This window comes from Pyxicephalus adspersus, unplaced genomic scaffold, assembly GCF_032062135.1.
Source record: "Pyxicephalus adspersus unplaced genomic scaffold, UCB_Pads_2.0 Sca289, whole genome shotgun sequence".
In the NCBI taxonomy this organism is placed as follows: domain Eukaryota; kingdom Metazoa; phylum Chordata; class Amphibia; order Anura; family Pyxicephalidae; genus Pyxicephalus; species Pyxicephalus adspersus.
The window spans coordinates 1-14,807 of record NW_027317296.1 but is presented as its reverse complement, the minus strand read 5'-3'; the positions used below and the strand labels follow the sequence as shown (position 1 = coordinate 14,807).

At 37.7% G+C, this 14,807-nt stretch overlaps 1 protein-coding gene across 1 annotated transcript; it reads right to left on the bottom strand.

The window, feature by feature from the left end:
• Positions 1-735: 735 nt before the first annotated feature.
• Positions 736-14,322, bottom strand: LOC140344981 (mucin-2-like; the record flags this gene model as incomplete). Its single annotated transcript, XM_072432162.1, has 8 exons — positions 736-1,469; positions 7,764-7,808; positions 8,870-9,049; positions 9,324-9,370; positions 11,017-11,164; positions 12,375-12,506; positions 12,789-12,945; positions 14,083-14,322. Coding segments are annotated over 8 exons (1,683 nt in total), but the record flags the coding sequence as incomplete, so codon positions are not given.
• Positions 14,323-14,807: the final 485 nt, after the last annotated feature.

Sequence of the window (14,807 nt, the reverse complement as noted above, 5' to 3'; positions counted from 1 at the left end):
TTATTCAGAGACATTTGCCCTTTATTCCTAAATACATTTATCATTGCATCCTGAGATATTGATTTAATATACTGATACAACTTTACTCACTGGTGGTAGGGGGGGTTGGAGTAGTAGTAGAAGGAGTGGTGGTAGCAGTGGATGTAGTAGTAGGAGTTATTGTGGTGAGACTGGTGGTGGTTGGACTTGTAGTAGTAGGAGTGGTGGTGGTTGGAGTTGTGGTGGTAGGAGTTGTAGTAGTAGGAGTGGTGGTGGTTGGAGTTGTGGTGGTAGGAGTTGTAGTAGTTGGACTGGTGGTGGTAGGAGTTGTAGTAGTAGGACTGGTGGTGGTTGGAGTTGTGGTAGTAGGAGTTGTAGTAGTTGTCGTGGTGGTAGTAGTAGTGGAGAAACATTCAACGTTACAGCAGTCCATTCGAACCTCATAGTTGTAGCACTTCTGCCAAAGGGTTTCAGTTGGCTTTTGCTCACTGTTTCGGCAGATGAACCCATATGACACATTGCAGTGAACAGTTTGTTTCAATTCCTCCAAGCTGGCATCTCCTCATTTCCCAGATACCATTGTTTGATGCCCAGAATTATAAAGGAAACTGAGTGCTGGGATGCCTCAACTATACCTATACGATTAGGGAGTTGTCATCTGGTAAGCATTGATGCTGAACCAGGACCTTACACTTATTCAGAGACATTTGCCCTTTATTCCTAAATACATTTATCATTGCATCCTGAGATATTGATTTAATATACTGATACAACTTTACTCACTGGTGACAGGGGGGGTTGGAGTAGTAGTAGAAGGAGTGGTGGTAGCAGTGGATGTAGTAGTAGGAGTTGTTGTGGTGAGACTGGTGGTGGTTGGAGTTGTAGTAGTAGGAGTGGTGGTGGTTGGAGTTGTGGTGGTAGGCGTTGTAGTAGTTGGACTGGTGGTGGTAGGAGTTGTAGTAGTAGGAGTGGAGTTGTAGTAGTAGGAGTGGTGGTGGTTGGAGTTGTGGTGGTAGGCGTTGTAGTAGTTGGACTGGTGGTGGTAGGAGTTGTAGTAGTAGGAGTGGTGGTGGTTGGAGTTGTGGTGGTAGGCGTTGTAGTAGTAGGACTGGTGGTGGTTGGAGTTGTGGTAGTAGGGGTTGTAGTAGTTGTCGTGGTGGTAGTAGTAGTGGAGACACATTCAATGTCACAGCAGTCCATTCGAACTTCATAGTTGTAACACTTCTGCCAGAGGGTTTCAGTTGGCTTTTGCTCACTGTTTCGGCAGATGAACCCATATGACACATTGCAGTGAACAGTTTGTTTCAATTCCTCCAAGCTGGCATCAGGTGCATTAACTGCTCTGCATTCAATCTGCTCTGGCACAGCGCAGAAATTGTAATGTTTTCTTATTTCATCGTAGGTTTCATAATCACCACTGTCTGGGCCATCTCCTGGTTTGCTGACATCATACCACTGAGTCCATCGGCATACTCTTTCATAGACACAAGCTGTATGAGACAAAATATTTGGGGTTTGCAAAAGGTTGTACGCTTTTCATTAACAATATGTGTTTAATTGTCATATTTTCTATTGCTTTAGCACGTTGATTATTGACATCAGTTATTTTTACCTTAAGGTACCTTGGAGGTCACCCAATTTATTCATGTTAGTTGGGTATGTAAAAAATTACATAATCTCTTGCTTAATTTTATAGCTCTAAATTACACCTTTTTAGACATTGGCCTAAACTTATTTCCTTTTCTTCTATTTGTACGTTTTCCTAAGTGGATGAATTGCTACGGATAAAGTTAAACATGTCCTCCTCTTCCTACCTTTTAATATCTACAGAAAGTTGCTTGTTGATTGATACTTTACTTGTTGATGGCTACCAACAAAGGTTTTAATGACATCCAAATCAGTAAAGCATTTTCCTATGAGCCATTCCTTATGTTAATAGGTTTTACACCAATAAGTCTGTAAACTTTTGAGCCTGAGCAATTTTCATGGGTATGTATGCAAATTAAATAAAGAATGGATTTTAGTAAGATGTTGGGTTTACAGGACTGGCAAAAAAGTGTAGGCTGGGTTTTTGAATATTTCAAATATTTAAGTCATTTGTAAAACAATTATTAAAACAATAAAAATATGTAATATAAACATCAACAAAACCAATGTTATGCTACAAAATACTAAATAATATTTATCTCTTTTGCTGCTGTGTGTTATTTTTACCATTTACAACTAAAGTACAAATGATAGCTTTTGAGGTTCACTTGAAGATACCCAATCCAAATAGTGTATATAACAATCATAAAATAATATTTTTGAGTTTGTCACATCATATGAAATACATATTCAGCAACAATAATTACTTACTTGTTGAAGGGGAACTGCTTGTTGTTGTCAAAGTAGTAGTAGTGACTAAGAGGACAGACAAGAAACAAATATTAGCATATAGTGTTGATTAGTAGGGATGTGCAAGTGAACTTTTTAAATTCGGTCACACAGCAAATTTGGCTGTTCTCGCCTACCAAACATGTAGGAAAGAATGGTCTTTATACATTCAGACGACGAGACCAAATTTTTGGGACCTGCAAGACGAATTGGGAGCAGAGACAGAAGTCCAGAGAGAATAGAGAAACTCTATTCAGGAACACATAGTACAGGGTGGCAACAGCAATCAGAAGAGGAGCACCTCCGCTTCTCTGATTGCTGTTGCAGACCTGTACTATGTGTTCCTGGATAGAGTTTCTCTTTCCAGGAACAGTTTGAGTCTCTCTGGCTGCTCATGAATGAATGCAGCATGGAAAAAAATCCTCTGATTTTTCCCACAGCCTCATTTATTCATAAACACAAGCCGCATGACTTGAGACTGAAAGAAGCAGTATCACGGCTTGCCCTCATTCTGACCTGTAGTGCTCGGGGATCGCTCACTGACAGGAGGATTCCCACGCCAGGCCTGGATTCCCACTCCTCCTCTAAGTGAGAGAACCCTGGGCACTACAGGTTAGAATGAAGGCTTGCCAGGTGGATTCCCATGGCTATATTTAAATGCAGCGGTGATAATCCTCCTATAGTGATTTCCGATGGTTTCACGTAATTTCGCCAAAATTTCGCAGACCCATCGGAACTTTGAGGAAATTTTCGCGAGAATGTCAGAGGCATATGATGGATTAGTACTGGAATTTTTCAAACACAAACAAGATAGTTTTTACACGTTGTTGATTGAACAGACAGGACTAATGTATCAAGAGTGAAATGTAATTTTGTATGCAGGGCATTTCCATATGTCTAATATATCAATACCATGCGATTTTAGAACTTCTATGAATTTGCACTCCCCATATCCTTTATACTAAAATTATGCTATTCTGTAATTTGTTTATTAGTTTTGAATATATGGAAAGGACTTATAAAGCTAGATAACATTCTATAAGAAGGAAGATGCCTAAAATAAATTAAACCATCTATGTGAAGTATTACCTGTTGTGGGTGACACAGTGGTAGTTGTGGTAATAGATGTAGTAGTAGAGGTACAGACTTCAAATTCTGTTTTCTGTGTGCCATTCTCACATTTTATTATAATGCAAACTCCAGAATGTTCTTCTTTGGATATAATGTCCCCTTCATTATAAACTTTATCATCAATAATACAAACACAGGCTGAAAATAACAAAAAAGAAAACTTTTTTAGGTAAAAATAATGGCTAAGTACTACTACAAGAGTTATGTTTTAGATTTAAGTAGTGGGAGTCAGATAGGTCTGATCATCGTTTATTACAACTAGGATTGAAGCTATTGCAGCCTCACTGCCCAGATTGGCTAAGCTTTACTAATACCTGTTAATAACAAGTGTTGAAGACCAATGACAAATATAGTAATGTCAGATCAGAACTCTGATTTTTTTTTTTTCTTTTTAAAAGAACTTTAACTTTACCTGATTTGTTGTACACACAGTCGACTTTTGCATCTGGAGTACATACACTAAAAAAGAAAAATGCAAAATTGTTTTTAATGGAAGTCGAGCTATATTGTCATGTCTTTGAACTAAACCCCAAAAACAAACAGAAGTTACACTGACTATATATTGCTCACAGAGGAAAAAACAAAACTTCTTTGTACACTCTTCAGGATATAATACCACTAACACACATAAGCCATCATACAAATTAACAAGGTTCCATGTTGTTGCATTTATATTTTACAATGTACAATCCTGAATCAATGCTACTGGAAGATTTCAAATTTCATGGAAAATTAGGTATGAAATCTTTATTTTCATATATGGTGCCACTAAAAAGCAGTTTTACTTTAGTCCTCAATAGGGATGAGCGAATGCCTCTGGCATTCTCGTAAAAAATTCTTCGAAGTACCGTTGGGTCCGCGAAATTTAGCAAAACCATCGGTAATCCAGGAAATCACTATAGGAGGATTACCGCGGATGCATTCATAAATACAGACGTGGGAATCCTCCTGTCAGTGAGTGATCTTGGATAAGCCCTCATTCTGACTTGTAGTGCCCAGGGATCTCTCACTGAGAGAAGGATTCTCAAGGCTCCATTTATAAATACAGCTGCGGTACTCCTCCTCTCAGAACGAGTCATGCGGCTCATTATGAATGAATCCAGCCGTGAGAAAAATCTGAAGATTGTTCTCCACTCTGCATTCATTCATGAGCAGCCAGCGAAACTCACACTGTGTTCCTGGATGGAGTTTCTCTATTCAGGAACACAGGACTCCTGTGTTCTTGGATAGTGAAACTCTTTCCAAGAACATATACAACTAGTAAAGTGCTGCAAGAGCAATCAGAGGAGTGGAGCTGACAGTCCTGCTGCCCTTATTGGTCTTGCAGGTCCAAAAATTTGGTCTTGGTAGCCAAATTTACAAAGGCCGTTCCCGGCTACATGTTTGGTGGGCGAGAACAACCCAATTCGCCGAGAGACCGAATTTATGAAAATCGCTCGCTCATCCCTAGTCCCCACTAATGCAAGCTTTACTAAACATTTATCCAACCCCCCAAAATCACTCAAAGCTGCTGTCAGATGCACTCTGGTATTTTGACATTATCACATACAATGCAGGACCAGCAGTTCTGAGTTTTAGAAGAAAATGCCAGGTAGGACAACAAACACTGAGTATTGAGAATAATGGGCCTGATTTATTATTATTTTATTAAACCTCTTCAAGGCTGGAGAAGGTACACTGTCATCAGTCAAGCTGGGTGATTAAACAAGTCTGGAATGGATTTCCTAAAAGTTATTTGCTATTTGTTAACAAATGTTTTCAATCCTGGTCCAGATCCATTCCAGGTTTGCTGGATCATGCTTCACCGATGAAAGTGTAACTTCTCCAATCTTGGAAAGCTTTAATAAATTAGGCCCATTAAGTCTACTATGCATTTTAACAATAGCTAATATCTTCCTCAGTACTATATTTGGTAATCCAAACAAGAAAATCATGATATTATTTTAACCTGTAAAACAAAATTAACAAATCCATTCCAGGTTTGGTAAATCACCCAGGTTCACTGATGAAAAAGAATCTTCTTCTTCCTTGGAGAGCTTTATTAAATCAGGCCCAACATTTTTATAATTTTTTTCCACTTTCCACAGCAGATAACATATTCTTACCAAGTGTGACAATTCTTATAACTGGGCACAATTTCCCCATTTTCATAGTGGGTTTTATTTATGTAGCAACCACATTCCTCAGGAGTCACACAGATTTTCTTTGACTCATCAAAAATAGGTCTGTCTTCAGGGCAAGTTGGGTAGCAACCTAATAAAATGCAAAATTATGTTGTAAATAATATTATACTAGTGTTTCATTTGATTTTAGAAAATCACTAATTACAATGTACAGTATCTCTTGCCCTACTTATTGTCCTTTCTATCAGTTGATAGAGACAGGTATGAACTACTTATTTTTTCTCCCTCTCATTTTACAGCTCTCTAAAAAATAGATTGCAGCCATAAATCTTTGTATTTAAACTCGGATACCTGTATTTCTTTAAATACATTGAATTATTTTTGTGAGAGCCAGGATATGTGTTCTGTTAAAGCAAACCCTTATTATTTATATACACCAAATATACAGTATACTACCATTGCCACACCATGGTAGTCAGGGAGCTCGTACTTTGCAGAAGGAGAGGTCAGTAACGGCAGTAACCTTACACTGTAAGTATTAACCAAACTCTTTCTATGCTTTCCAGCTGAAGAAGATGCCATATTGGCCTAAGGTTCCACCTATAGTAATATGGTGCACCACATGTGACCATCCATGAAAATAGTTATTCGAAGGCTTAAAGCTGAAATGGGCACCTGTCAGCGATAGTTGTTGTACCTTAATTACTGCTACATTATGATGTTAGGGCTGAACTTCAAGTAAAGAGAAAGGTTTTACCTTGCAAGTATGTATTTCTATGCTAACAGTAGTCCTTAAACCCTTTATACATAGCATTTTGTTTACTGCTGTTACGAAACACTGATGTGTCTTTTCTCCCAAGTACATGGCTAGACAAAAAGACTAGTAAAAAAAATTTTTTAGTTTTAGTTTTAACTAGTAATTAAAAAATTAAAGGAAACCATTATCCTAATATGTGTGTGTGTGTTACCATTGCAATACCAAGCCATTGGTTCACCATGACAGCCAAGTAATTAGAATTTTCTAGTAAGAGAGGTCAGCAATGGCAGTCTCCTTATACCATACTCGCAATAAAGAACCCGTCTCTATGTCATTCCACTCTTTCCTTCTATCAGCATGATTCTTACAACTCAAAAACTGACGCAAACAAATTGATTCATTGTGCCCAAATAACATTCAGTATTTTCCACTGTTAGCATTAAAAAAAGAAATTAATAAATGTATTAATGAAAGCTAAACTTTATTAAAGTTGGTCCTTTGTATCTGACTACAGTTTAGCTTTAGGAGCATTTGATTATGTCACAAGATTCAAAATAGAACGTGATAGTTCTGGCAGACTCACCTTCCAGGTAAGTGATGGTGACATTAGTGTAGATGTTGTTGATGGAGCGACACGTCTGTATGGTGTGGTTGCCACAAGGGTGGTAATGCCATTCGCATTCATCTTTAGGGTTATAGTAGTCACAAAATATAGCTAGAAGGAAAAGGCAAAAATTATTTTGGTGAAAAAAATTACAATAATAACAATATAATTGAGTACTATATTATAAAATTATACTATATAGTTCAGTATTTCTAGTATCAATATTTGAGTTTTGGATCAGGTAGTTTAAAAGTTTTAGACATCCATTTAACTTTTAGGATCTCAAGTTACAGACAATGGTTGTTTTTTTTTTAAAGATGATAAAAAGTGCTTATTATTAAGAAATTGTGTGCTGCAGTCCCAAAAAGGGATCAATTGTTGGTTATTTAGTTGTTTACTAGGCCTCAGGGAGACACTGAGTCCTTCATAGGGGAAGGAACCAGCAGTCTCAAGCCAGACACTACTGCTAGGGCTATACAAGGCTAGTAGGGACCAGGTTCCTGTGTATGAGTATCTCCACCATCAGGGGATACTCATACTGTTAGGAGTTAGGGCAAGGTTAGGGTGTCTGCAAGGGGTGACACATTCCCTTTTCCCTAGCCACTGGAGGCCTAGTCCAGAGTATAACCCTTTCTGTTTCCCTCCCCTCCCCTGTTATCCGTGACAGATAGCCTTTGAGGTTCACTAGAAGATACCCAATTCAAATAGTGTAAATACCAATAGAATCATAAAATAATATTTTTGAGTTTGTCACATCATATGAAATAAATATTCATCAACAATAATTACTTACTTGTTGAAGGGGAACTGCTTGTTGTTGTCAAAGTAGTAGTAGTAACTAAAAGGACAGACAAGAAACAAATATTAGCATATAGTGTTGATTAGTAGCGATGTGCAAGTGAATTTTTTATTCGGTCTCACTGCAAATTGGGCCGTTCTCGCTTACCAAACATGTAAAGAATGGCCTTTAAAAATTCGGCCGGCGGGACCAAATTTTTGGGACCTGCAGGACCAATCAGGGGAGCAGAGACAGAAGTCCAGAGAGAATAGAGAAACTCTATTCAGGAACACATACTACAGGGTGGCAACAGCAATCGGAAGAGGAGCAGCTCCGCTCCTCTGATTGCTGTTGCAGTCCTGTACTATTGTTCCTGGATAGAGTTTCTCTCTCCAGGAACAGTGTGAGTCTCACTGGCTGTTCATGAATGAATGCAGCATGGGAAAAATCCTCCGATCGGCCTTGTTTATTCATAAATGGAAGACGCATGACTTGAGACTCTGAAAGGAGCAGTATCGCCGCTTGCCCTCATTCTGACCTGTAGTGCCCGGGGATCGCTCACTGACAGGAGGATTACCATGCCTGTATTTATTAATGCAGCTGCGATAATCCTCCTCTCAGTGAGAGAACCCTGGGCACTATAGGTTAGAATGAAGGCTTGCCAGGTGGATTCCCACGGCTATATTTAAATGCAGCGGTGATAATCCTCCTATAGTGATTTCCGATGGTTTCACGTAATTTTGCCAAATTTTCGCAGACCCATCAGAACTTTGAGGAAATTTTCGCAAGATTGCCAGAGGCATATGATGGATTAGTACTGGAATTTTTCAAACACAAACAAGATAGTTTTTACACGTTGTTGATTGAACAGACAGGACTAATGTATCAAGAGTAAAATGTAATTTTGTATGCAGGGCATTTCCATATGTCTAATATATCAATATCATGCTATTTTAGAACTTCTATGAATTTGCACTCCCCATATCCTTTATACTAAAATTATGCTATTCTGTAATTTGTTTATTAGTTTTGAATATATGGAAAGGACTTATAAAGCTAGATAACATTCTATTAGAAGGAAGATGCCTAAAATAAATTAAACCATCTATGTGAAGTATTACCTGTTGTGGGTGACACAGTGGTAGTTGTGGTAATAGATGTAGTAGTAGAGGTACAGACTTCAAATTCTGTTTTCTGTGTGCCATTCTCACATTTTATTATAATGCAAACTCCAGAATGTTCTTCTTTGGATATAATGTCCCCTTCATTATAAACTTTATCATCAATAATACAAACACAGGCTGAAAATAACAAAAAAGAAAACTTTTTTAGGTAAAAATAATGGCTAAGTACTACTACAAGAGTTATGTTTTAGATTTAAGTAGTGGGAGTCAGATAGGTCTGATCATCGTTTATTACAACTAGGATTGAAGCTATTGCAGCCTCACTGCCCAGATTGGCTAAGCTTTACTAATACCTGTTAATAACAAGTGTTGAAGACCAATGACAAATATAGTAATGTCAGATCAGAACTCTGATTTTTTTTTTTTCTTTTTAAAAGAACTTTAACTTTACCTGATTTGTTGTACACACAGTCGACTTTTGCATCTGGAGTACATACACTAAAAAAGAAAAATGCAAAATTGTTTTTAATGGAAGTCGAGCTATATTGTCATGTCTTTGAACTAAACCCCAAAAACAAACAGAAGTTACACTGACTATATATTGCTCACAGAGGAAAAAACAAAACTTCTTTGTACACTCTTCAGGATATAATACCACTAACACACATAAGCCATCATACAAATTAACAAGGTTCCATGTTGTTGCATTTATATTTTACAATGTACAATCCTGAATCAATGCTACTGGAAGATTTCAAATTTCATGGAAAATTAGGTATGAAATCTTTATTTTCATATATGGTGCCACTAAAAAGCAGTTTTACTTTAGTCCTCAATAGGGATGAGCGAATGCCTCTGGCATTCTCGTAAAAAATTCTTCGAAGTACCGTTGGGTCCGCGAAATTTAGCAAAACCATCGGTAATCCAGGAAATCACTATAGGAGGATTACCGCGGATGCATTCATAAATACAGACGTGGGAATCCTCCTGTCAGTGAGTGATCTTGGATAAGCCCTCATTCTGACTTGTAGTGCCCAGGGATCTCTCACTGAGAGAAGGATTCTCAAGGCTCCATTTATAAATACAGCTGCGGTACTCCTCCTCTCAGAACGAGTCATGCGGCTCATTATGAATGAATCCAGCCGTGAGAAAAATCTGAAGATTGTTCTCCACTCTGCATTCATTCATGAGCAGCCAGCGAAACTCACACTGTGTTCCTGGATGGAGTTTCTCTATTCAGGAACACAGGACTCCTGTGTTCTTGGATAGTGAAACTCTTTCCAAGAACATATACAACTAGTAAAGTGCTGCAAGAGCAATCAGAGGAGTGGAGCTGACAGTCCTGCTGCCCTTATTGGTCTTGCAGGTCCAAAAATTTGGTCTTGGTAGCCAAATTTACAAAGGCCGTTCCCGGCTACATGTTTGGTGGGCGAGAACAACCCAATTCGCCGAGAGACCGAATTTATGAAAATCGCTCGCTCATCCCTAGTCCCCACTAATGCAAGCTTTACTAAACATTTATCCAACCCCCCAAAATCACTCAAAGCTGCTGTCAGATGCACTCTGGTATTTTGACATTATCACATACAATGCAGGACCAGCAGTTCTGAGTTTTAGAAGAAAATGCCAGGTAGGACAACAAACACTGAGTATTGAGAATAATGGGCCTGATTTATTATTATTTTATTAAACCTCTTCAAGGCTGGAGAAGGTACACTGTCATCAGTCAAGCTGGGTGATTAAACAAGTCTGGAATGGATTTCCTAAAAGTTATTTGCTATTTGTTAACAAATGTTTTCAATCCTGGTCCAGATCCATTCCAGGTTTGCTGGATCATGCTTCACCGATGAAAGTGTAACTTCTCCAATCTTGGAAAGCTTTAATAAATTAGGCCCATTAAGTCTACTATGCATTTTAACAATAGCTAATATCTTCCTCAGTACTATATTTGGTAATCCAAACAAGAAAATCATGATATTATTTTAACCTGTAAAACAAAATTAACAAATCCATTCCAGGTTTGGTAAATCACCCAGGTTCACTGATGAAAAAGAATCTTCTTCTTCCTTGGAGAGCTTTATTAAATCAGGCCCAACATTTTTATAATTTTTTTCCACTTTCCACAGCAGATAACATATTCTTACCAAGTGTGACAATTCTTATAACTGGGCACAATTTCCCCATTTTCATAGTGGGTTTTATTTATGTAGCAACCACATTCCTCAGGAGTCACACAGATTTTCTTTGACTCATCAAAAATAGGTCTGTCTTCAGGGCAAGTTGGGTAGCAACCTAATAAAATGCAAAATTATGTTGTAAATAATATTATACTAGTGTTTCATTTGATTTTAGAAAATCACTAATTACAATGTACAGTATCTCTTGCCCTACTTATTGTCCTTTCTATCAGTTGATAGAGACAGGTATGAACTACTTATTTTTTCTCCCTCTCATTTTACAGCTCTCTAAAAAATAGATTGCAGCCATAAATCTTTGTATTTAAACTCGGATACCTGTATTTCTTTAAATACATTGAATTATTTTTGTGAGAGCCAGGATATGTGTTCTGTTAAAGCAAACCCTTATTATTTATATACACCAAATATACAGTATACTACCATTGCCACACCATGGTAGTCAGGGAGCTCGTACTTTGCAGAAGGAGAGGTCAGTAACGGCAGTAACCTTACACTGTAAGTATTAACCAAACTCTTTCTATGCTTTCCAGCTGAAGAAGATGCCATATTGGCCTAAGGTTCCACCTATAGTAATATGGTGCACCACATGTGACCATCCATGAAAATAGTTATTCGAAGGCTTAAAGCTGAAATGGGCACCTGTCAGCGATAGTTGTTGTACCTTAATTACTGCTACATTATGATGTTAGGGCTGAACTTCAAGTAAAGAGAAAGGTTTTACCTTGCAAGTATGTATTTCTATGCTAACAGTAGTCCTTAAACCCTTTATACATAGCATTTTGTTTACTGCTGTTACGAAACACTGATGTGTCTTTTCTCCCAAGTACATGGCTAGACAAAAAGACTAGTAAAAAAAATTTTTTAGTTTTAGTTTTAACTAGTAATTAAAAAATTAAAGGAAACCATTATCCTAATATGTGTGTGTGTGTTACCATTGCAATACCAAGCCATTGGTTCACCATGACAGCCAAGTAATTAGAATTTTCTAGTAAGAGAGGTCAGCAATGGCAGTCTCCTTATACCATACTCGCAATAAAGAACCCGTCTCTATGTCATTCCACTCTTTCCTTCTATCAGCATGATTCTTACAACTCAAAAACTGACGCAAACAAATTGATTCATTGTGCCCAAATAACATTCAGTATTTTCCACTGTTAGCATTAAAAAAAGAAATTAATAAATGTATTAATGAAAGCTAAACTTTATTAAAGTTGGTCCTTTGTATCTGACTACAGTTTAGCTTTAGGAGCATTTGATTATGTCACAAGATTCAAAATAGAACGTGATAGTTCTGGCAGACTCACCTTCCAGGTAAGTGATGGTGACATTAGTGTAGATGTTGTTGATGGAGCGACACGTCTGTATGGTGTGGTTGCCACAAGGGTGGTAATGCCATTCGCATTCATCTTTAGGGTTATAGTAGTCACAAAATATAGCTAGAAGGAAAAGGCAAAAATTATTTTGGTGAAACATATTACAATAATAACAAAATAATTGAGTACTATATTATAAAGTTATACTGTATAGTTCAGTATTTCTAGTATCAGTAATTGAGTTTTGGATCAGGTAGTTTAAAAGTTTTATGCATCCATTTAACTTTTAGGATCTCAAGTTACAGACAATGGTTGTTTTTTTTTTAAAGATGATAAAAAGTGCTTATTATTAAGAAATTGTGTGCTGCAGTCCCAAAAAGGGATCAATTGTTATAATTTACTCACGGCAAATGTCTGGTGTTCTCCAGTAGACACAGGCCCCAGCTTTTGTGCACTCCTGACCATAGGCAGCTACTGCAGTACAGAAGCATTCACAATCTCCACCAGTGTCACATGAGCAAGAGTCCTGTACACAAGCCTCATAGAATGGTTTTGGATCCACCTATTGCAACATCAATAATTTTCAACTGTTCCTCATGAGTTGTTATATAGTTATATTAAAAAGATGTGTACATTCTGTGTCACAAATGATCACTTTGAGAGATGTATACATAAATCAATTAATAAAGACATTCTTAGTAATGTGTATAAGTTAGACAATCATACTTGTGATGGCACAAGGCTCTTTCCCAACCAGTGTTCCTCTTGAGGTGGCTACGGGTTTCTTGAGCCATAAACAGTGCAAAACAAATCTCCCACCTACACAGACCATCATTGCAAGTGTCCAAGTTTCCAATGACCACCAGTGTAATTGGCTGTTGCTACAATGACTACTTAGACGTCTAGACATCTCAGTGTTTCTGCATTTCTTTTCTAGCATGATCCTTTATCAGGATCTGATGACCAGCTGTCTTTGCCCTCTCTATTGTCCATCATTCCACTAGCCATGTAACAGCCTAGTGGCCAGGTTGCTTCCATTATCAAATATTTAGTCAGCTTGCAGAAGATCACCTTGGTCTGACCCACACACATGAAGTATTTAGTAGCTGCAACCAGTCTGTCAACACTGTCCATCACAGCCGAACAGGGCAGTAGTTTCAGAGGGTCAGGCAAATGAAGATGAGTACCAATAAGGGAAAGAACCAATTTTCAACATTGCCGAAGTTTTAAGAAATCAAGAAACATTTATTTTGAAAAGCCATGATAAATACTTACTGGACCCTCCTACTGGTGTTCAGCCTTTTCTTGACCCTTTGAACATGGGGGAACCCTTGAAATAACTTTCAGGTTTTCAGGGACTCTCTGCTATAATTACTATATCCACAACTTACAACAGTACATTAGTGTGGTGGTCATTGGGAAGAATCCCTCCTATATTGGTGGCCATTGGAAAGAATGTCACCCTTACGGATAGCCACATTATCATTGGTGTCACTTAAACTTACCTCAATGGCAAAAACTGCTCTTTGCTCAACTAACCCCTAGCAACCATAGGAAGAAATCTAGGGTTCCATGTAACGGTAAAGAAACATTGCTCTATTCAAAAACAAAATGGGGCTGGAGTAAAATTCTAACAATATGTATTTGATTTTCCAATATTCATAAATGTGTTAGCTGTACTGCAATCTCCTCTCCATACCTTGCTGTGGCATACTTTGAAGACTTCACTTTTGATTAGTCCACACTGCTTCTCAGCCCAGGCCTTGCGATGTGGGTTCTTACTACAGGGATTGATCACTTCTTTTGCATCAGGACAGGTAGAGTCGACCTTCCAGCTGTTTCCAAACTCCAGCACATCAAGGACTTGTAACATGTGGCTGGTTGTAAAGTCATTTTGTGAATTGTCATCAAAGTTTCCACACAAACCACACAATTTGCCCTGCAGAAAATTATATATTTATTGAATGTAGCTAACAGGTATTTATAAAAAAATAAATGTGACTTTTACCAAAGTTTTACTGGTAGTTAATTGATCATTGTTATTTAAAGCACTTGCACCTGGAAGATTTACTTTCAGTGAATGTTTATTTAACGTCAGATTTACTGATTTACATGGACAGGGTTTAGGTTCCGTTCTACAGTGGTTTTGAGTCAAACTTCTGGTTGCTATCTCTATAAACCTTTGCATAAGTTTGTGTGGGCAAAGAATTCTTTCTTCAAAACTTTTGAATGTTCTTTTTCTTTTAAGCTAAACAATTTTCACATTTTCTTTTAGGTGTTTGATGCTAAAATAATGTAGTGAAGAACATTCACTCAGAAAGGAAAAAAGGACATAGGGTAAATCTAACATCATAAGAAAAAAGTCCAGGAAAATGTGCAGAGAAGAGAAAGTACATAAATAAAGAATGTTCAATCCTACAAGTA